The sequence below is a fragment of the Silene latifolia genome, chromosome 9 (genome assembly GCF_048544455.1).
Source record: "Silene latifolia isolate original U9 population chromosome 9, ASM4854445v1, whole genome shotgun sequence".
NCBI lineage: Eukaryota > Viridiplantae > Streptophyta > Magnoliopsida > Caryophyllales > Caryophyllaceae > Silene > Silene latifolia.
The window spans coordinates 32,742,681-32,767,414 of NC_133534.1; the positions used below are offsets into that span (position 1 = coordinate 32,742,681).

At 38.3% G+C, this 24,734-nt stretch overlaps 2 protein-coding genes across 2 annotated transcripts in view; both read left to right on the forward strand.

The window, feature by feature from the left end:
- LOC141600814 (uncharacterized) overlaps window positions 1-2,162 on the forward strand; it is a 37,170-nt gene extending 35,008 nt beyond the window's left edge. Inside the window, exon 4 of the mRNA XM_074421068.1 lies at window positions 2,084-2,162. Within this exon, the coding sequence (XP_074277169.1) occupies window positions 2,084-2,162 (79 nt within the window). The remainder of the gene's footprint in view (window positions 1-2,083) is intronic.
- Window positions 2,163-5,640: 3,478 nt separating this feature from the next.
- Window positions 5,641-7,969, forward strand: LOC141600816 (protein FAR-RED IMPAIRED RESPONSE 1-like). The gene is made up of 3 exons (XM_074421069.1): window positions 5,641-5,986; window positions 6,044-6,469; window positions 7,647-7,969. The coding sequence occupies exons 1-3, from the start codon at window positions 5,641-5,643 to the stop codon at window positions 7,967-7,969; spliced, it is 1,095 nt and encodes a 364-aa protein (XP_074277170.1).
- Window positions 7,970-24,734: the final 16,765 nt, after the last annotated feature.

The window sequence follows — 24,734 nt, forward strand, 5'->3', positions numbered from 1 at the left end:
AATAGAAGGACAACTTACATAGTTACATAAATTACTAAAGTGATAGTGGTGATGGATCAACAATCTCTCAATGATTAAGATATTACAACGGAAATTTGGGAGAATTTTTAGGGGGAAAATTTTGGGATAAATTAGGTTAAACAAGTGAAAAGAGGGGAAGTAAATGAAAATCAAAAGTCAAAGAAGACTTATAATCGCGGGGGCAAATATGTCCTTTTATAAAAAAATTCACCTGAAAATGCCGTTAGGTGCAAAATATAACCTGAGCTATTAATTTGGGTGTAATTTTTAAAAAAAATTAACGTGAGAGTAAATATAAAAAAGTGGATTAAGCGTGAGTTTAATTGATAATTTACTCTTAATAAAATAAGGGGGGAGAGAGAGAGAGAGAGAGAGAGAGAGAGAGAGAGAGAGAATATGGGCAAAGCTAACTATATGTTTTATGAAATCACACAATAAAATAAAGATTTATGCATATACAATTCCAAACATAGATGTTTCCTATTTGTTGAGGTCTATTCCCATATGTGTGTGAGGGGCATTGTCCCACATCGGTAGAATAATAGTGAAGAGACAAGCTTATAAGTTAGTAGGCTACTCCTCCTATCACCAATTGGTTTTAGGATGGAACCTCACATACTTGTGGGCCGGTCTCATGCACCTAATTCTATAAGCCCGCTGCGGAGAACTCAACAAGTGGTATCAGAGCCGACGGTTCGGCTTGGGACCGCAAGGTGCGATGTGGTAACGGTGCTCGAGATGGCGCGGAGTAGCGTCGTGGTTGCGGAGTAGCACCACCCTTGGACTTTCTCCCTTGGTTGACCAGAGATGCGGAGTAGCATCGTGAGGAGTAGCCTGGTCGGCTCGACACGGGGTTGTGTTGGGTGCGGAGTAACGCCAAGTGAGGGGGAGTTTCAGCACACACACATGTGAAATAGGGATATTGTTGAGGTCTCTTCCCATATGTGTGTGAGGGGCATACTTGTGGGCTACTCCTCCTATCACCAATTGGTTTTAGGATGGAACCTCACATACTTGTGGGCCGGTCTGATGCACCTAATTCTATAAGCCCGCTGCGGAGAACTTAACACTATTCATTAATCAAAGATTATAATAAAAACAATACTATTATACTCCATAAGAACTATTATATTTACTAATTAATCCGGAAAAAACAATACTATTATACTCCTACTGAATTGATAACCAAAGTTATGAGGGGGAGATAAAAGTTTTGCATTCTTGCAAAAAAAAAAAAGATAAAAGGTTTGCATCATTTTTTTTTGGATGTGTGTGCGTGTTTACGACTTATATATATATATATATATATATATATATATATATATATATATATATATATATATATATATATATATATATATATATATATATATATATATATATATATCGGTTTTTCTAAAATGTGCCCTAAGGGCACATGTTAATAATCTTAATATGGTAAGATTAACAATATATATATAGAGGTGAGATCCCGTGAGAACGATCACTCGGTGAGAACGGTGAGAACATACTAATTTAACCAACTTAAAAAAAAAATATCTCGCGCGTGTAACTACCCCAAGTTTATACCCCCACCCTCGCCTTCTCTCTCCTCATGTTTATCATTTTAAATCAGATTCACTGGCACTCATATTCAATCGACTCACCACGCTCCCACCACCCATTGCTTCACCCTCAGCCACTCTGACCACCACCGACACCACCTAGAGGTCAGCACCACGCCAGCACGACCAACAACAGCACAACTTGCCGTTTAACCATTTTTTCTTTTATGAAGCGTAAAATCAATCATCTTCGGAGACCAAGGCGGTTGTTATGGTTGTTGTGATGGCGACGGATAGAGAAAGGGTTTGAGGATTGAGAATTAGCATAAACCACCGCGGATAGTGATAACGTAATCACGGCAGTCGTCGGCGACAAATATCTCACCTCCTTTTCTTCGTTTGTTTCCCATATATTTTGATGTATCTACATTGATCGTTGATGTATCTAACCGCTATTTTAACGTATCTTAGCATAGATACATTGAATTAGTTACTAGGTACATTATAATTGATTTCAGATACATCGATTTGGAAATCAGATACATTAGTAGGTTGGAAACGACGGCTGATGAGAAGCGTGATTTCTGGGCTAGATGACGGTACCGGTCGTCGTCGGTGATGCGACAATGTCTTTAGAGTTGACCGACAAAGTCTTCACAGTGGTGGTCGTTGGCGTGTTGAAAGCAGACTGCTGCCTGGTGATAGGGGAAGAAGGGAGTGGTGATGTGCTGGTGGTGTTAAACATGTGGCTGACAATCATTATCAATGGTGAACTTAATTGTCAATTGAATTTTCAATAAAAAGACGTAGCTGGTGGTGTAATTATTATCAGCCGTTCATTAACTCTAATTACTAATTAAACCCAATGTTCAATAAAACCCACCAAATAATCACTCCCCCTGCTACGTCGTTTTATTGAAAATTCAATTGACAATTAAGTTCACCAAATTCCCAGGCATCCCTCTCACTGTGATGATGTTAATTTTTTGTTGTTAATGCGGATTGTTATCAAATGATTTTCCGCCGGTGGTGTCGCGACAATTGCTGCAATATTTGAGGCAGAATTAGGGACTTTCAGGGGTGAATCAGAACGAGACGCACGATGTTGCATTGGTCGGAAAGTGCGCCGGAGAATAGGAACCCACTGTCGTCGTCGGTGCTGGCAATATAGGTCATTTAATGGGAACAAGAAGTTGGCAGGGGAGGTAGCGAATTAGGTGGGAGAAGAATGGAGTGGGTTTCGGTGGATGCTGCTGGAGTGGCAATCGGTGGAGGCTGTCGGAGTTGGTGATAGTGTGGGTGGTAGTTGACGGAGTGAGACAGGGACAAGTGGTGGATATCGTGTGGAGTGTTGATGAGTGAGAGTGTGAGACTGTGTATAAGGGTGTGGTTTATTGTTGTACGCGTGACAGTCAAGTTTTAATTAGTACCCTTAATTAGTGATCGTTCTCACCGTTCTCACCGAGTAATCGTTCTCACCGGATCCTAAATCTATATATATATATATATATATATATATATATATATATATATATATATATATATATATATATATATATATATATATATATATATATATATATAGGGTAAGGATCTAATGAGTCCCTTACCTCATTTGAGTCCTTAAGTCCTTATAAGGACCCTTAGATGGAAAACATCTATGGTGGAGATTTTTTACAAAATGTAGGCAAAAAAAAAGGGAAAAGCTTGGCTATGAAAGAGGACAACAATTCCTGCAAATTGTCCTTACCAATGATCATTTCCTGCGGACAAAAGCATATATCCTTTGTACTATGTTTCCACTTCCCACATTCTTCCTTCCTGAAGACACTTAATTCCAATCTTTTTCTTTCTTTCTTCTCTCTAAAACTGGGTGCTTTCATCTCAAAACGAAGCTAAAGTTCTCTCTAAATCCTCCAAATCAGCGTAAACATGCAAATAATAGATGACATCAATGGTATTTCTTCATTTTATTCATTGTTTCAGTCACGTTTTCATATTTTTCAGTTGAATAGGAAGGATGAAGGTAATCATTACAGTTTTGCATGTCATCGAATTTGTTCATTCTTGTTTTGATTATTTGTTACTGGGTTTGAAATGAAGATTGTTAGAAGTAAATCTTCATGCTGGGTTTTCATTAATTTGAGGTTGGATTAGCATGAACGCATTCTGACAACATTTACATGAACATTTTTGCTATAGTTTTACATTTACACTTTTTATTGTTATATTTTTTATGAGAGTTAGCATTCTGACAACATTTACACTTTGGTTGACATTTACACTTTTAAAGCTTCACATTTACACTGCATTCCTGCTCACATTTACACTTTTGGTGTACTTTTACACTTTTGATGACATTTACACTTTCAGACAATCACATTTACACTTCATTTCTGCTACACATTTGGATGTTTACTCTTTTTGCTATAGTTTTACATTTACACTTTTTAATTGTTATATTTTTTATGTGAGTTAGCATTCTGACAACATTTACACTTTTGTTGACATTTACACTTTTAAAGCCTCACATTTACACTGCATTACTGCTCACGTTTACACTTTTCCTGTACTTTTAAATTTACACTTTTTTATTGTTATTGTCACCTTTGCATTTTTATTGTTATCTTTTTTATGTGAGTTAGCATTCTGACAACATTTACAGTTTTGTTTACATTTACACTTTTAAAGCATCACATTTACACTACATTTCTGCTCACATTTACACTTTTGGTGTACATTTACACTTTTGTTGACATTTACACTTTCAGACAATGACATTTACACTTCGTTTCTGCTACACATTTGGATGTTTATTTTTTTGCTATAGTTTTACATTTACACTTTTTAATTGTTATAGTCACCTTTTAATTGTTAATATTATAGTTTTAATTTGAGTTAGCATTCTGAAAACATATACACTTTTGTTGACATTTACAATTATAAAGCATCACATTTACACCGCATTTTCACGACATTTACTTTTTCTTTGACATTTACACTTTCGAACAACACATTTACACTTCGTTTCTCTGAGACATTTACACTTACACTTTTGGATGTTTACTTTTACTATAGTTTTGACATTTACACTTTTGATGACATTTACACTTTCAGAACAGCACATTTACACTTCATATCTGAGGACATTTACATTTACACTGACACTCTGTGCACATTTACAGACTTGGTAAAACAGAATGGGGTTCAACTTGACAGGCAGGAGCTGTGTAGGGAGGTGGAGAAGAGGTTTACACCGTACATCGGCCAGGAGTTTGGGGGGGTTGAGGATGCGGTGACTTTTTATAAGATATACGCCATTTCTTGTGGGTTTGATGTACGTAGGTACACAACAAAAAAATGGCGTGGCGGTGAGATGAAGTCAAAGCTCGTTGTCTGCAATCGAGAAGGTTTCGCTCACAAGACGCCCAGGAAAGATCAGGATGATGGACTGGATGAGGAGAAGTCACAGAGGATATTCAGGGTCACTAGAGTTGGGTGTAAAGCGAGGATACGACTATATATGAAGAATGGTCTTTTATTAATTGACCGGTTCCACGAGGGTCACAATCACGAGCTTATCTCACTTAAGGACAGAGAGTTCCAGAAATTGTCGCGTAACATAACAGATTATCACAAGATGATAATCGTTTCAAACTCAAGGGTTTGTAATACATAATCACTCTCTATACTAAATAAATAATTCCATTCATGTTATATTTATATGACGTATCTGTTAATGATTGATTGGCAGCTGAAGATAGGAGCAACAAAAACATACAGAATCTGCAAAGAACAAGTGAATGGATACGAAAACATTGGAGCAAGCTTAAATGATTTTAAGAACTTCCATAGGGATGTTAAATGTTTCATTCACGAACGGGATGGTCAGTTGTTTGTTGACCATTTCAAGGAAATGACTGAAACAAGAATAGGTTTCTACTTTGACTATGACCTTGACGATGATGGCAGCCTACGTAGGGCCATATGGGCGGACGGTACCGCCCGAGATAATTACAAAATTTTTGGTGATGCGGTGTCATTCGACCCAACTTACTCCACCAATAAGTATTCTATGGTATTCAGACCATTCACAGGTGTTGACCACCATAAACGATCTGTGACGTTCTGTGGGGCTCTAGTTGCAAGGGAAGATTATGAGTCATTTAATTGGGTTTTCAGCCGGTTTTTACAAGCAATGGGGGGTAAGGAACCCGAGTACATAATTACAGATCAGGACCCAGGTATTATCAAATCTGTCCCTCTTGTTTTCAAGACAGCGCGCCATCGGTTCTGTATGTGGCATATAATGAACAAAATGCCAAGTAAGTTTGGCATCTCGAGAAGCGATTATAATGAGTTCATGTGTAAAATTAATGACATTATATGGGACGATGAGCTTGAGGCAGCAGAATTTGATGGTATCTGTTAGCAAAAAATTCAAGATCATGGTGTTGGCGTAAATGATTGGTTTGCAGATACATATGCTATAAGGGGACAGTGGGTGATGGCGCATTGCAGAGACTTGAGGATGACGTCGATTATGAGGACAACTCAAAGATCAGAGAGCGAAAATAGCTTTTTCAAAAGGTTTGAGCACAAGTCAGGAACATTGGTTGAGTTTTGGATGCGTTTTGAGAGCGCTATGGACCAACAAAGACATACACAGAAGCAGCTTGACAACATGGATAAGCACTCGTCCGCAACGGCGTCAACACATCTGGCATTAGAGATTCATGCTGCAAAGGTGTACACCTATTCAGCTTTCCAAAAATTCAAACAAGAAGCCATCTTCTCAATTGATACATGTAGAACAGGAGGTTTCACTGAGAGAGGCGAGCTAGAGGTAATTACTGTCAAAGATTCAACCAGAAAGAAGAATTTTGAAGTTGAGTACAGTCAAGGTAGTTTACACTTCCTATGACATTTACACTTTCTGTTTTTATCTCGTTTAAAATCCTATGACTTAACATTTACACTTCTAATACCTTCACATTTACACTTCCTATACCTTAACATTTACACTTTTCCACTTATTGACATTTACACTACATTTCCTACATTTACACTTTACATCATATGACATTTACACATTTAAATCCCTTATAACTTAACATTTACACTTCTAGTACCTTAACATTTAGACTTCCTATTAGTTTACATTTACACTTCTAATTACTTAGCATTTACACTTTACAATTCATGACATTTACACTTTAGATCATTACATTTACACATTTAAATCCCCTATAACTTAACATTTACACTTCTAGTACCTTAACATTTACACTTCCTATTAGTTTACATTTACACTTCTAGAACCTTAACATTTACACTTCCTATTAGTTTACATTTACACTTCTAATTACTTAGCATTTACACTTTACAATTCATGACATTTACACTTTAGATCATTACATTTACACATTTAAATCCCCTATAACTTAACATTTACACTTCTAGTACCTTAACATTTACACTTCCTATTAGTTTAAATTTACACTTCTAATTACTTAGCATTTACACTTTACAATTCATGACATTTACACTTTAGATCATTACATTTACACTTCTAATAACTTAACATTTACACTTTACGATTCACTACATTTACACTTTACATCAGTGACACTATTTTTAACGTTCATATGACATTTACACTTTACATCATACGACATTTACACATTTAACTCCCCTATAACTAAACATTTACACTTCTAGTACCTTAACATTTACACTTCCTATTAGTTTACATTTACACTTCTAATTACTTAGCATTTACACTTTACAATTCATGACATTTACACTTTAGATCATTACATTTACACATTTAAATCCCCTATAACTTAACATTTACACTTCTAGTACCTTAACATTTACACTTCCTATTAGTTTACATTTACACTTCTAATTACTTAGCATTTACACTTTACAATTCATGACATTTACACTTTAGATCATTACATTTACACTTCTAATAACTTAACATTTACACTTTACAATTCAATACATTTACACTTTACATCAGGGACACTATTTTTAACGTTCACACTTACATGCTTGCTTTATCTGATGACACAGGTACACGTAAAGCAAGCTGCAGTTGTACGATGTTTGAAAGAACCGGAATCCTATGCCGCCATATAATTTGGATCTTTTCAGCAAGTGGGATAAAGACTATACCAGAAGATTATGTTCTGAATAGATGGATGAAAGAGTATCTCCGATTAAGGATTTTCAATACTGATGGTGAAGGAACAGAAAACATGCAAGTCATCGATGAAAAACAAATTGCAATGTCAATAATGTGGTCGAGGAAGTTCATGAAGTCTGTAGGGCTCCTTCGAGACAAAGGAATAGCTGGTGTTGTGACTTTTCCATTTGTAATTAGATCATTTAAATAGTCCCTGTCACCATTAGGGGAATTGTTGAATAAAAATCAACAAATGGAGAAATTTCTAAATTGTACGGCATCTGAAGTAGTGACGATATTGCCACCAAAGAATTCGAAAAACAAGGGGACCGGAAAAAGATTGCTGTCAGCCAAAACAAAAGCAATGGTGTTGGCTAGGAAACCCAAACGTAAGTGTAAGAATTGCAAGAGAATGACAAATCACGACAAGAGAAATCGCCCTAACCTCTTCTCAAAGACACACGCCATTGTGCGAAGGGTCGTCGAACGAAGAAGAGGATGAAGGAGAGGAGGAGGAAGAGCTGGAGTCGTAACAAGAATACACGTCAGATCAGTGACAAGTGTTGCTCTATATATTTTGAGTGTGTAACTTAAAACTTTGATGTGCTATAACTGGAGCGGGCGATAAGGAATTGGTCTCATGGCAGCGTAACTTTGAACTGCAGTTGGTGTAACTTTTAGTAACACCAACGTTAGAGTTACACTCTCATAAGACCAAAATCTCGCTGTTTTATTAGATAGCCAAACATTGTGTTACTTGAACTTATTTTGGATTACTTATGTTATTTCAAGTAACAGTTACACTTATTTTCAAATAACTGATGTTAACATTTACACTTCCCATGTCAGCACATTTACACTTCCAGTAACTTCACATTTACAGATGAACGGGATTATGTTATGTTAGGAAGGGGTGTATGGCGCCTGAACGGGATTTGCCGATGCTCAAAGCTAGTAATCTCACATCCTCTGTCCGTTCTGACGTCCAAATAATCGCTAACAGCTGATGCCACTTGGCGAGTAACATTGCACATTTCAGACTGATCCCAGTTGGCATGATGTTGGTAGTCAAGGAGATCAACAGTTTGTTGTCCAAATTTTATACAGACGCATGCAAAGTGCCCACCAACGTTGACAGGTACGAAAATAAACTGGGCATTCAGGTTGAAAGTTTTACCACTGTCCTGGATGAAGGTATCCCAAATGTGATACAGCCGATCAGTGATGTCATTAGACTGTGAGTCTGCTTCACGTATATCCAAAAGCCGCATGATACATTCCTGTTCAGATAAATGAGTGAGACTACATAATAAAAGTAAGAACTAATGTATAACTTTTAGGCTTTGTAGGGGGGTGTACCATATGACGTATCCCAAAGAAGGCCATCCTAGGAAGTAAGTATTCAGCAGACTCCAAATGGTTCAAGAAAAAAAAGCCCACGACTCAATGACAACAAGGCGACATTACAACCTCGGGAAGCATGGTCATGATGTCGGACGGCGTATAGTGCAGCGGCATGCCTCCTGTACCAAGAGATTGATTCGCTGCGATAAAACACACGTGTAATAGTAAGAAATTGAGAAGTAGTTACAAATTAAATATCGTAACTAATTGGCCCTGTTATAAGAGTATGGCAGGTACTAACGAATTTTAAAAGTTGTAGTCGTCTAACAAGCAATAGTCCACCGCATGCTTTCGACGTGATCGAATATCCCTGACCAAGCTTTGATTGTTCCGTAAGAAGGTCGAGACAACAAGAGTCTGCGTACCAGCAGCCCCACAGTCAATTGAGCAACCCAAGCCATCCCCCCCGCCCCGAGGACGGCTCCGTACGGCTGACAAAGGTTGGCTACCTGACGACTGCGCTGACGCTTAAACAACAACAGGGCTGCTTTCCGCCTGTATGGCTACAATATTGACCACAGGGCTTCCTACTACTGGATTAGGGGGTGGGACTGCAACACGGGGACGTTTGCTGTACGTAATCTCTTCCTCATCGTCCAGACTCCGCTTCTGTGCAACATTAGAGACCGGGTTCAGACCTTGACCATACTTTTCCCTGAATTGGGTTATCCTTGAGCGAACGCTCTCCCTCACTTTGTTATGGTCATTCAGGATAAGAATCGACACCACTTCAGCCCGGACGAGGTTCAGAACGTCCCTCTCACCTAAGGCGCAGTCAAATAGCTTCCCATTGAAAAGCAGCATGTGTATCATCATGTACACCCCGCAATCAAACGCAGAATAACCCGTACCTTGCCATTTAAATTCGACATTCACAAATTTGAACCCGGCAACCTTTGAACCTCTGACAAACCCTTTAGACTCAAGATACGCACCCATTAAATCACACTGTAAAAAGGAATTTTAAAAAAAAGACAATTTAGAAACAGTGTTTACAATTCCAGAATACATCGACACTAAATAACAAATTAAGCTATGCTATTTATAATTATTACCGCAATACGGGAAATTCCAAAATATGGAAGCTTCTCAAAATCATCGTCGTATCGACGGTTGTCCAAATACTCAATCTGCTCGGAAACGAAGTTTATGCATGCACAGCTGTAATGATCATTATTGCCAGATAAGATCGGGATGAAGACCTGGCGGGTGTGACAACAAAGACATAAAAGATACACTCAGTAAAAATTTCAGATTTACACTTTCAATAATTAGTCACATTTACAGTCCCTGTGTGATGACATTTACACTTTCCATATATTCACATTTACACTATATATGTCATGACATTTACACTTCATAATTAGTCACCTTTACACTCCCTGTGTCATAACTTTTACACTTCACTATATCTCACATTTACACTTCCTATGTGATGACATTTACACTTTCCATATATTCACATTTACACTATATATGTGATGACATTTACACTTCATATTTAGTCACCTTTACACTCCCTGTGTCATAACTTGTACACTTCACTGTATCTCACATTTACACTTCCTATGTGATGACATTTACACTTTCCATATATTCACATTTACACTTTATATGTGGTGACTTTACACTCCCTGTGTCATAACTTTTACACTTCACTGTATCTCACATTTACACTTCCTATGTGATGACATTTACACTTTCCATATATTCACATTTACACTTTATATGTGCTGACATTTACACTTCCTATTTAGTCACCTTTACACTCCCCTATGTCATCACATTTACACTTTCTATATAATCACATTTCCACTATACATCATGGCATTTACACTTCACTATGTATCACATTTACACTTCATATTTCATGACATTTACACTTTCTTCTAAATCACATCCAGGCGTTTACACTTTCTGTGAAAATCAAATATACACTTTCGGTGTGATGACATTTACACTTCACAATAGGTTACATTTACACTTACCATATCAGATCCAAGTTGAAATGGAGACAAACAGGATTGAATCCAAGCATCCCACCCAGCCCAGATTTCGTCCTTTTTGTCAAGAACAATTCCTTTCTTCTTGGCTTTCCAAATATCCAGTGCAGGGCTCTGTTCAAACGAAGGGCAGCGCTATTAAATTTAGACACTTACGTTACAATTAAATTGGAACTATAAAAATTGCATTGAGTGAGGATAGGGCAAGTACGGTGTGACTAAGCCCGAAGAAACAACGAGAGGATGCAACTGGTGCAGTTTGGTCATACATCATCTTATTGATTAGTAGGCACCAACAATCGATTCATGAATTCATAACTTCCCTGTCCAGGTTCAAGGGTTAACATGTCTTCCCGTGACACGAAGAAAAAGTCCGAAAAAAGCGCCAATTCTTCCCTACAAAAAAAGAAAAATTATATAAGGCGAACATGGTTACGACAACATATAAGTATTAATATGTTTGACATAGAAATTAATCGACTCACCCTTTCAACCAAGCTTCTGATTTGTTAAATACGTAGTCCAGGACGTATTTCCTTTCCTTAAAAACACCCCTAAATAATTTCTTGTTTGTTGCAGTCTCACAAGAACAAAGCCTTGCTCGGGCATGGGTTCCCCACAATCCATGGTGCAAGTCAGATTCTCAGGGACCACTTCCATGCACTGTAAGGGCTCAGGTGAATGAAATAGGAAAGGGTGGTGATCCATATTACTCCGGGGGACATAAATTTCCCGACCATCCGCGGAAACGGCTGGTTGAGAAGGGCTCGCCACATCGTCGTTCCAAAATCCTCACCTGGAACCCCCTTAAATGCCTCAGCTAGCTCTGCAGTAGATATAAACGTACACTGAAATTCCGGCAACTTAAACTCAGAGGAGGGTGCTTCGACGACCACCTTATCTTCTCCCTCTGCAACATCCTTGGGCTTGTCATCATTCTGAAATGAACCAGCACAACCGGGTTGTTCAGTAGGGCCCTCATCTTCCTCGTTGACCATGCCACTACCAATCTCTAACCCTTCTTGCGATGCATCTTGGCAGACTGTGGTCGGAACAACGCCAGGCTCACCATCCGGTGCTTTCGTACCACTACCTTGGCGTCGGTCAACAGGCTGATCCACTCCCGGTGCACCGCTAACATCCACAGCCTCACCAGGCACTCGTCCAACCACGAGTGGTTCGGGCCCATGGCAGGACCCCTCGTCTTGGGGCGGCTCCATGTCCATGCCCTGCACAGCCTCATCCTGGACTGTCGGTGCACCGCTAACATCCACATCCACGCCAGGCACTACTCCAACCACCACTGATTCAGGCCCACAGCGGGTCCCCTGATCTTGAGGCGGCTCCATATCCATTCCCTGTACAGCCTCGTCCTGTTCTCTCAGTGCACCACCCTATGCCACTTCACTTTGTCACCATTTGCCCCGACAACTTTTTTTCAGCGTTATCAATATCAGCTGTCGCTATAAATTTCAACTAAAAAGAAGATGATCCATCTTCAATTGACGGGACTACCACATCCGCATCCACCTTGTTTGCTACTTTTGAATAAGACGCCTCCCCTTAACCAGAAACAGGCCCCTGTTCTTGAGCCAACGCGTTCTCAATATCAGCAGTCGAAATAAATTTTAGTTGAACTGAAGATGAACCATCTTCAGTTGACTGACCTACCACATCCGCATCAACCTTATTCGTTGCTTCTGACTTACACTTCTCAACAACATGTTCAGCTTTCTCAGGGGCACCACTAGTGTCAGGCACTTCCCCTCCCAAACTTTCCTGCTCCTCGTTCAATGAGGGCTTTGTGTAAGCTTCTTCAACATCATACGAGCTATAAATTTTCTCTAGAATCTGCCGATCAGATAATTGAGTCAAGTCGTCGGTTAAAAGTAGCCCGCATTCCTCTTCCTCTCGTCGACAGGCTTCGTTAAGTTCAGCGGTGTTGTAGAAATCAGCGGTCTCCATTACCTGGGACATCGCCGCATCACCTGCTTTATCACCCAAATCAGAATCTTCTGCAAGTGATACAGGCTCTACAGTAGACGTAAACTCGAACTTAGGAACCTTGTTCTTTCTTTTCTTGCTTGCCTTTGTTTTTTTCTTGGCCGCCTGTTTTTGTTCTTGGCCAACATCGGACAATGAGGGAGCATTATCATTATACTTCTTCATTTGGGAAGCTAAATTTCCAACTTCTTCAACATATTCCTTCACCTTTGCACCTTCAAAAAAAGCTTGCGTCGCTTGTGACGGAACAAGATCGGTTGAAGAAGAAGCACCTGTTGTTAAATTCTTAAGCATTGCAGCTGCATCCGTATACCAGGAATAGAACGCCACAACGTTCCTTTGAATCTTCAAGTACAACTCATGAACACCCTACAGTTGGTAACAAAAAAAGATTTAAGAGTCTAGATACACAAAATATACCTGCTCAATATATATATATATATATTCAAAAAAATATGCGATTAATTAAACATTCATAACATAAATCTTACATCTACAGCCCTAGCTTTCAACTCATCATCATCTTCAACACCGGGAGGGAGTTCAATCTGAATAAACTTCTTAGCGGGTGATGTACCCGACGTTGAAATCAGAAGAGGCGTAGGGCTTGCCAATGGCGCCTAGGGCGCGCCAGCTATAGCCAACATCGTATTACCAGTGTCCTTCTCATCAGGGGTCTTGTTCTGACATCGCGGGTACTTCACCTTCGACAAAGTTAGTCGACCCAGTGGCCCCACGTCCAGCTCATCCTTTAACCTATTCGATAGAGTTTTCAGATCCCAATGCTGAATAAGTGGAAGGCCATCTGGGGAACTCTTGCCACGGTAATCATACCTGTAACATTTCGTATTTGTTATGTTTAATTGATGTGTCAAAAGTGTGTGTTAACCGTGTTAGAAATGCGTGACGTCCGTAAGTACGATATACAATACCCTTCCGAGGTTTGAGTATGGGAGCGAACTTCGGGACGAAGTTCAATTTAAGGGGGGAAGACTGTAATACCCCGTATTTTATATAATCAATTAAACGGATATTATTATATATTAGTTATTATACATTTATATTACTAATTAAGTCGATTTAATGGTGAGTCGATAATTACGTTAAGCTATCGTAAGTTAATTGAGACGGGTTTATATGGAATTCGAAATGTGTGCTAACCCATTTAAGTGGCCCAATAGCATGTTTAGCCCAATTAACCCTAAGCCCAATTAACCTTAAACCCTAAACCTAATTAACCTAAACACTACCCAAATCCCTCCCTCAACCCGCCTCCCTCACGCCTCCCTCCTTCATCAGCTTCCACATCAACTTTCACGCATAGAGAGAGAGAAAGAGAGAGAGAGTGAGCCTGGGTGTTGACGGCGCATCAAGGAAGGCCTTAGGCCGTTGGTCGACAACCATGGGTGACCCTGGTGGCGGTAGTGGCGGCAGAAAAAGGTATGAGTCAACCCCCTTTCCTCTGTTTTCGCATTTCTGTCGTGGGTTGGTTGTTGTTTCGTGACTAGGGGAGGTGTTCCTGGTGGTTGGTGTCGGGGTAATGGTAATGGGTGGTATGTGACGAGTGTAGTGGTGGTGGTTAGGGTGGTTTTGGGTGGTAGTAGTGGTGTGAAAGGCGCAGCGTCGGGGAGTAGAAACGGGTTTAAGTTTGTGGTTTTCAAAGCGAGTTAGAATGGGTAGGTTTGGGGTGGCGCCACCGTGGACTCGGGGGAGGTCGAACCGGCGGCGCCATGGCTCCTGGGTGCCGCTTGACGGCGAGTAGGATGGTGGTTGTTTGGCAGGGGGTAGTTGTTGGTTGCGGTGGTTGTAGGTTGAGAATTAGAGGTGTTTGGTGAGGCACGGTCTTGAACCAGGCCAAAAGACGGCCCTGGTTTGACACAATGACAATGATCGACCCGAGTGGGGGTGGTCGTTGGTGGTGGGTCGAGTGGGTGTTTGACCGGTGGGTCGACACGGTGGAGAGGTGGCGCGTGGGAGTGTGGGAGTGCGTGTGAAGGGATGGTGGTTGATGACGGGTTGTTTTTAGTTTTGAAACGGGTTTTTCATAGCTTAATCATTATAATTCGTTATTTGGTCGTATTCTTAATTAATTAATTTAATTCCCGAGTTAATTAAATAATTAAAGACGGGTTTTTAGTCGGGTTGTTGAGTTGTTCAATTGTTTGATTCGGGTTTTCTTAATCGTATAATTCGTTAATCCTTTAATTATCATTTTGGTTTTAGTTTCGAGTTATTTAAAATAAAATAATAATTAATAATAATTAATTAATTAGAGACGGGTTAAATAGAAAAGTTACTATATCGGGAAAGTTTCCATTTTTAGGAAATTCTATCTTTAATAATCTCTATTTTAGGAACGGGAATAGTTAAGTAATTGTTATCATTTAATTATCTTTCGAGGGCTTAATTGTTGTGGAATATTCTCTGGACACCCGACTATTTGATTAGATCAAGTAGGGAAATACACTTGACTTATTATCGTTGTTGTTTAATTGTGTTGACTTGATTCATGGTTGTTGATTTACGTTATGATTCATATATGGGAAGGTGATTGACTGAATTGATCGTATTGAGTATGATATCACAACATCGGGTAACCGGCATGATTTTATGATTTATCAGTTCAGTGATTTATATATATATATATTTTGTTGCATTAATTTCTGTTGAGCATTTCATATGCATTGGAGTTGGAGGATGGTGTAGGAGTGACGATGTTGAGATACGATGTGAGTTGTGATAAGGCCCAGGCGGGTTCTGCAGGACTTGCCCTGGTGTCCTCAGTGCGAGTGGCACAGATCGGCTACGGTCGATATATATAGTCTACCGGGGATCGGTATGGCTGGGTTGTCCGGGTTATGAGATATGAGATATGAGTTACGAGTTGAGATGGAGATGGAGGTGACGGAGGATCATGCATATCATATTTTGTTGTTTAATTGTTTTCCCTACTAAACCTCATGGTTGACCCTGTGTATTCATGAACACCTGTGATGACCCAAATATTGGCGAGCAGACTTGACAGGTTAAGAGATAGAACGGGAGCTGGATGGGCGTGAGACACTGGATCTGACGACTTAGTAGCTAGATCATCATCTAGAAGACTTTCACTTTTATTTATGTTAGTTCTTGTAATCTGACGTAAAAGAGGTTTTGTAATAATTAAGTTAAAAACAATTATATAAATTGCCTTGGAGTTTAATTTGTTATTCACTACCTCGGGAAACCGAGATGGTAAGTGATCCGGTTTATTAGGGAATGTCTTGACGAAGGCTTCTTTTATAAACCGGGGTGTTACAAAGTGGTATCAGAGCGAACGATCCTCGGCCTAAACCAATGAGCCCAATGAACATAGGATGTGTCTAAATAAAATGAACCGGGATAGAATGTTAGGAGCACACTAAGGTAAGGTATGAGTTAGGGGCCCCCTCACACCGAACAGTGGCCCTCTCGGTTGACCCGGAAACCCCGAGTGTATATGAGAGAAAGGGTAGAATAGTTGCTTGAGATTGAGCATGAAATTCATATATCGTTGCCTAAGTGTTAATTGATTGATACCTTGATTATTGCATAAAAGAGTTGATGTATACCTTGAGACCCATATATTCTAACCATTCTCGCAGACAACGCTACGGTAAGTATTTTGTATGAATGATGTGTTGATAGTACTATTATGTCTACGAATATGCGGTTATGTGATCCCAAAGCCATGCTAGTATAGTCTTGTGATAGTAATTAGAAACACTATTGAATTATATGTTTTTAGTCGTAGCAATCGTGATTTAGATGTAAGGAGTAGATCGAGATGTGAAGGGATTATATGGGGTAGATGTTTACGTAAGTACAGTGTGAGATTTAAGTTAGGATGGGTTAGTATCGATAGTATGGTTGTAAGAGTTTGGAACATAGAAAATGAATGACTTAGTGATGAAACTCGTTTTGGTTGATGTTACTCTCTAATTGACCTTACTGCCATTCCCTTTCTGTTTATTGCCTATGGATGAAAATTATATGAGAGATAGCCTTGGGAGTTAGTGTCGATTTGGCGTTGGTTTCATGCTTATATGATATACGGATTAGGAGTAATAAATATTTTAGTGAGCTGTGGTTAGGAATTTCCTGTGCGGTGATGTTTTGACCAACAATTTTGTAAAAATCCTCATTTAAATTATACTAATAATCTTTGAATAATTCCAACTCCATCGACCCGAATATTCGCATATGTTTTCAAATTAATAAGCCACGAAAAATCTTGATGTCTCAATATTAAATAATAAGTTTTGCAAACTGACCCAAGTTTCAGACCAATTGCTGTCACATGTTTGTTGGACCAACTGAGTTGTAAAATTCTTTAAAAATGGAATTCTTGTACTTTAGACCTAATTCTTTTTTTCCTGTGTTTTTAACTCTCCGTGTTTTATAAAAATAATATGAATCAAGTTTTAATCAAACGGTTATTTATTCGTGATCTTTGAAAGTTACAACGTGAATCAAAACATTTAAAATGTGCGTTCTATGTTGAATTTTCATACAATTGTTTGGCTAATTCATGAGCTTTAGTAACGTGAATTTATAATGTTTTATATGACGATAGTAGCACGCATGTTCAGTAATTATGTATCTTAACAAGTGATAAAATTAAAACTTAGTTGATCACATTGTTGGCATGATAGTATGAGTAAAATGGGATAGCTTAATTGGATTCTTAATCGAGGGTGAAATGTTTATACGAGTCCAGTTGTTTGCATACGTTATATACATTTGGCATGTTGTAACATTTCTGGCGTGTTCATCATATTTGCATAATGGTCGGATATATATAAATATAAAACTATATTGTCATATCTTGGTAAAGTTGGTGGCGTTAAATGTTAACTTGATTGTTCAAATACACTCGCATGAATATTTATAGTAATTATGTTTAAATGTTTACACATGGATGGTATTAATGAGTATGTCTAAATGTTCACACATGTAGGATGCATCTGAGTTCTAATGTCTTTCATATGAGTTGAGTGCCCATAGTTATATTTATTACCTTCATCGCATTAAATTATTTCAGTTAAACCTAAACCTATGACATGATAACAAAAAAGTCGTTATTTCTTATCGGATATGTTCGTTATTATATCGTCATAAAATGCTAAAGTGATTCTTGCAATTGTATGGGCATGATATAAAGGAGACTGTTTGATATAACATGACAATTGACATATCTATATTCTCGAGTCGTTACTATCAATTATATTTTAATAAAGATTGTTTATGATAATTATATTGGCAATTATAATGGGATAACCCTTTGATGATTCACATGATATGCATTGGTTCTAACGATAGTCGTTCATTAGTAAAGATAGGACTGAAATGAATAAGATGAACCTGTAAATTATAAATATATGAGTCGACACCTAAGCTCGTTTTGTTTGAAGGAATTGAATTAAGTTTATCTGATTTTGAGTTTCGTAGTAAGCTGTAAATGGATTCTATGGACGGCTCTGTTATAAGATTTATGTTAGGAAAGTTATTCACCGTCAGGTATGAAAGTAAAAGTTTTGAAAATGAAGTTAAATTTTGTCGTGTGAGTATAAATCCGGAATGAGATTTCCAGCCAATGTTTGGTGGTATGGTTCCATGATATTTGCTAGTTGGAGGAATGAAACTAGAACGGAGTCACAAGTAGTGGGTTAATTTAGTCAGGTTGTTCGTTCATGTAGCGAATTGGTGGGTTGTGGTTAGTTACGAATGTCAAAACGGGAAATGTAATGGGGTGATTTAAGTGAGTTATGTGTTAACATGGTATGATTTATATTAGCATGATATGTAAGGAACACTTGTAAAATTGGTGTAGTTAAATACATTTAATCTTTTATGTCATGGTGTTGGGTGCAGTCTAAATATATTTAATACCAAGAACGAAATTTTATGTATGATAGTCTTGTATGTTAAATTTCCAATATCGCCGTTTACTCGCTTGTTTGACTCGACCAATAAGTTGTACAAATTTGTCAATCAATGTGCATTCATCATTCGTGAATAAATCCCAAACCCTTGTTATAAGGATTAAAAATATTTCTAGGATGATAAGTACTGCGAAACTGGTTATCTTCATTTTTATCGGTGATTCTGTGTCTGGACCTAAATCTGTACAATTAAGTAAAGGAAAGTCAGACTGGACCTATTAGGTTATAAATTTTCATAAATCGATTTATCAAAGTGTTGACCCTAATTCTTTTCTTATGTTGATTGATCCCCTATGTTTCTAAGGTATGAGATTACAATGATTGGTGAAATGAATAATTACTAATGATTTTTACTGGTAACGGTAGCTTCCTTGAGAGAGCTTGTATATTGATTATCTTTGGTAAGGATTAGTTAACTTAAGCGTGAGTTGTGAATATTTTATCCTCTTTCAGTTGTTAGCAGTAGTTTGAGAACTTTATTTATAATAATGAAGGTTACGAGGACGTAACCATGTTTTTAGTTGGGTAGGATTGTAAAATCTTAATGTTTAATTTGCACTTGTTTGTAGATCGTAGTTTTGATCAAGTTGATATTTCGTTGTGGGGTACCTATGCAAATGAGTTCTATATGTTTTATTCATACTTCTGTTAGTTGGTTGAGGTGTAAATGGAGAGTATAGTTAAACTACTGGTATTGAGTTATGAGTTGTGGGGCCTTTGTGCCAAGTTACGTTTACGGTCCAGTGAGACCTTGGTTATTGAGTTACTTGAGTTTGAGATCGGAATTTAGATGGAAGATGACGGTGTTCTCAGATGAATATTTAGTTGTTATACATTTGTGTTCTCAGGTAGTTAGTAGTTGTAGTTAGTGGGTTAAGTAAAAACGAGCTAAACTTCGGGACGAAGTTTATTTTTAGGAGGGCAGAATGTAACATTTCGTATTTGTTATGTTTAATTGATGTGTCAAAAGTGTGTGTTAACCGTGTTAGAAATGCGTGACGTCCGTAAGTACGATATACAATACCCTTCCGAGGTTTGAGTATGGGAGCGAACTTCGGGACGAAGTTCATTTTAAGGGGGGAAGACTGTAATACCCCGTATTTTATATAATCAATTAAACGGATATTATTATATATTAGTTATTATACATTTATATTACTAATTAAGTCGAGTTAATGGTGAGTCGATAATTACGTTAAGCTATCGTAAGTTAATTGAGACGGGTTAATATGGAATTCGAAATGTGAGCAAACCCATTTAAGTGGCCCAATAGCATGTTCATCCCAATTAACCCTAAGCCCAATTAACCTTAAACCCTAAACCTAATTAACCTAAACACTACCCAAATCCCTCCCTCAACCCGCCTCCCTCACGCCTCCCTCCTTCATCAGCTTCTACATCAACTTTCACGCATAGAGAGAGAGAGAGAGAGTGAGCCTGGGTGTTGACGGCGCAGCAAGGAAGGCCTTAGGCCGTTGGTCGACAACCGTGGGTGGCCCTGGTGGCGGTAGTGGCGGCAGAAAAAGGTATGAGTCAACCCCATTTTCCTCTGTTTTCGCATTTACGTCGTGGGTTGGTTGTTGTTTCGTGACTAGGGGAGGTGTTCCTGGTGGTTGGTGTCGGGGTAATGGTAATGGGTGGTATGTGACGAGTGTAGTGGTGGTGGTTAGGGTGGTTTTGGGTGGTAGTAGTGGTTTGTGAAAGGCGGCGGCGTCGGGGGAGTAGAAACGGGTTTGTTTGTGGTTTTCGGGCGAGTTAGAATGGGTAGGTTTGGGGTGGCGCCACCGTGGACTCGGGGGAGGTCGAACCGGCGGCACCATGGCTCCTGGGTGCACTGCTTGACGGCGAGTAGGATGGTGGTTGTTTGGCAGGGGGTAGTTGTTGGTTGCGGTGGTTGTAGGTTGAGAATTAGAGGTGTTTGGTGAGGCACGGTGCTGAACCAGGCCAAAAGACAGCCCTGGTTTGACTCGCCAGCGACAGTCGACCCCAGTGGGGGTGGTCGTTGGTGGCTGGGTCAGAGTGGGTGTTTGGACTGGTGGCTGACACGGTGGAGAGGTGGCGCGTGGGAGTGTGGGAGTGCGTGTGAAGGGATGGTGGTTGATGACGGGTTGTTTTTAGTTTTGAAACGGGTTTTTCATAGCTTAATCATTATAATTCGTTATTTGGTCGTATTCTTAATTAATTAATTTAATTCCCGAGTTAATTAAATAATTAAAGACGGGTTTTTAGTCGGGTTGTTGAGTTGTTCAATTGTTTGATTCGGGTTTTCTTAATCGTATAATTCGTTAATCCTTTAATTATCATTTTGGTTTTAGTTTCGAGTTATTTAAAATAAAATAATAATTAATAATAATTAATTAATTAGAGACGGGTTAAATAGAAAAGTTACTATATCGGGAAAGTTTCCATTTTTAGGAAATTCTATCTTTAATAACTCTCTATTTTGGGAACGGGAATAGTTAAGTAATTGTTATCATTTAATTATCTTTCGTGAGGGCTTAATTGTTGTGGAATATTCTTTGGACACCCGACTATTTGATCGCAAAGATCGAGGTAGGGAAATACACTTGACTTATTATCGTTGTTGTTTAATTGTGTTGACTTGATTCGTGGTTGTTGATTTACGTTATGATTCATATATGGGAAGGTGATTGACTGAATTGATCGTATTGAGTATGATATCACAACATCGGGTAACCGGCATGATTTTATGATTTATCATTCAGTTGATTTTATATATATATATATATATATATATATATATATATATATATATATATATATATATATATATATATATATATATATATATATATTGTGTTGCATTAATTTTCGTTGAGCATTTCATATGCATTGGAGTTGGAGGATGGTGTAGGAGTGACGATGTTGAGATACGATGTGAGTTGTGATAAGGCCAGGCGGGTTCTCGCAGACTTGCCCTGGTGTCCTCAACAAGGAATGGCAGATCGGCTACGGTCGATATATATAGTCTACCAGGGGATCGGTATATGGTGGGTTGTCCGGGTTATGAGATATGAGATATGAGTTACGAGTTGAGATGGAGATGGAGGTGACTGAGGATCATGCATATCATATTTTGTTGTTTAATTGTTTTCCCTACTCAACCTCGTGGTTGACCCTGTGTATTCATGAACACCTGTGATGACCCAAATATTGGCGAGCAGACTTGACAGGTTAAGAGATAGAATGGGAGCTGGATGGGCGTGAAACACTGGATCTGACGACTTAGTAGCTAGATCATCATCTAGAAGACTTTCACTTTTATTTATGTTAGTTCTTGTAATCTGACGTAAAAGAGGTTTTGTAATAATTAAGTTAAAAACAATTATATAAATTGCCTTGGAGTTTAATTTGTTATTCACTACCTCGGGAAACCGAGATGGTAACAGTCCGGTTTATTAGGGAATGTCTTGACGAAGGCTTCTTTTATAAACCGGGGTGTTACAATACCGCTGAAAATAAGTAATCATAAGGAAAGGGATACAACCAAGCAGATGTGACTACACGCTACGAGCCTCGGCTGCAGCATTAGCTACACATTCTAATACATACGAGCACCAGTCATACTCCGCTATGGCACTCACATCTTCAACCACTTTCAAAAGTTTGATTTCAATGCCGTTGTTCAATGTCGGCGCAAGGAATGATGAAATGCTAAGAAGCACAAACAGGCGGCAGAATTCATCACCACCATCTTTGAATTGCTCCGACTCAATATAATTGATGACGTCTCCTAAAGGAATAGAATCAGAATTTGATTTCACTTTGAACTTTTTACGCCACAGTTGTTTTATGCACACATATTTTTCATCTTTAGCACCAGGCATATGCCCAGTAGGTACTATTTCCATCTCTCTCTCACCAATAGGTAACATGAAACAGTCATAGACATCATACTTAGTAACCATAAACTCCTTCAACTCCGACGCTCTGAAAACATGAGAACCATCGCTGAAAGCCTCAAGAAATTCAGGAACATGTGAAAGCGGGAAAGTTCTGAGTTTCAGATGAAGCAGCCCCCCAAATCCAATCCTCTGTACAGCGGCTCGTTGGGCAATGTTAAGCTTACCAATAAGCTTGTGAAGCCGGTTGGGTCGACACTTAACTAAAAGCTTGAGGGGTAACTTGTGGTTGTTCTTCACTTCCAGGTACTTCTCCATCAGATACCATCTGAATCAGGAACACAAAGTACATAAAAAATGCACAATATCAGTCAACCTATAACAGTCTACACATTTACATTTACACTTCTCCTACACTCACATTTACACTTCCAGTATCTTCACATTTACACTTCCACTTTAGTCAGATTTACCCTTTATTTGTTCACATTTACACTTACTCTATCCTCACATTTACACTTCCAGTATCTTCACATTTATACTTCCAATTTAGTCAGATTTACCCTTTATTTGTTCACATTTACACTTACTCTATCCTCACATTTACACTTTCATTTTCTTCACATTTACACTTCCAATTTAGTCAGATTTACCCTTTATTTGTTCACATTTACACTTACTCTATCCTCACATTTACACTTTCATTATCTTCACATTTACACTTCCAATTTAGTCAGATTTACACTTTATTTGTTCACATTTACATTTACTCTATCCTCACATTTACACTTCCAGTATCTTCACATTTACACTTACTCTTTAGTAAGATTTACACTTTATTTGTTCACATTTACACTTCTCCTATCCTCACATTTACACTTCCAGTATCTTCACATTTACACTTCCACTTTAGTCAGATTTACACTTTATTTGTTCACATTTACACTTACTCTATCCTCACATTTACACTTCCAGTATCTTCACATTTACACTTACTCTTTAGTCAGATTTACACTTTATTTGTTCACATTTACACTTCTCCTATCCTCACATTTACACTTCCAGTATCTTCACATTTACCCTTCCACTTTAGTCAGATTACACTTTATTTGTTCACATTTACACTTACTCTATCCTCACATTTACACTTTCATTATCTTCACATTTACACTTCCAATTTAGTCAGATTTACCCTTTATTTGTTCACATTTACACTTTCATTTTCTTCACATTTACAATTCCAATTTAGTCAGATTTACACTTTATTTGTTCACATTTACACTTACTCTATCCTCACATTTACACTTCCAGTATCTTCACATTTACACTTACTCTTTAGTCAGATTTACACTTTATTTGTTCACATTTACACTTCTCCTATCCTCACATTTAAACTTCCAGTATCTTCACATTTACACTTCCACTTTAGTCAGATTTACACTTTATTTGTTCACATTTACACTTACTCTATCCTCACATTTACAGTTCCAGTATCTTCACATTTACACTTCCACTTTAGTCAGATTTACACTTTATTTGTTCACATTTACACTTCTCCTATCCTCACATTTACACTTCCAGTATCTTCACATTTACCCTTTATTTGTTCACATTTACACTTCTCCTAAACTCACATTTACACTCCCATTATCTTCACATCTACAGTTCCATTTTAGTCAGATTTACAGTTTTAGTGTTCACGTTTACACTTACTCTATCCTCACATTTACACTTTGAAT

What these genes read in the sequence shown, in the direction of transcription:
- LOC141600816 (XM_074421069.1), top strand. Translation starts at nt 5,641, where the DNA reads ATGGTATTCAGACCATTCACAGGTGTTGACCACCATAAACGATCTGTG. An exon ending in TGAGGCAGCAGAATTTGATG is followed by an intron (nt 5,987 to 6,043) that starts GTATCTGTTAGC and finishes ATTGGTTTGCAG; the next exon opens with ATACATATGCTATAAGGGGA. An exon ending in TGAAGTTGAGTACAGTCAAG is followed by an intron (nt 6,470 to 7,646) that starts GTAGTTTACACT and finishes CTGATGACACAG; the next exon opens with GTACACGTAAAGCAAGCTGC.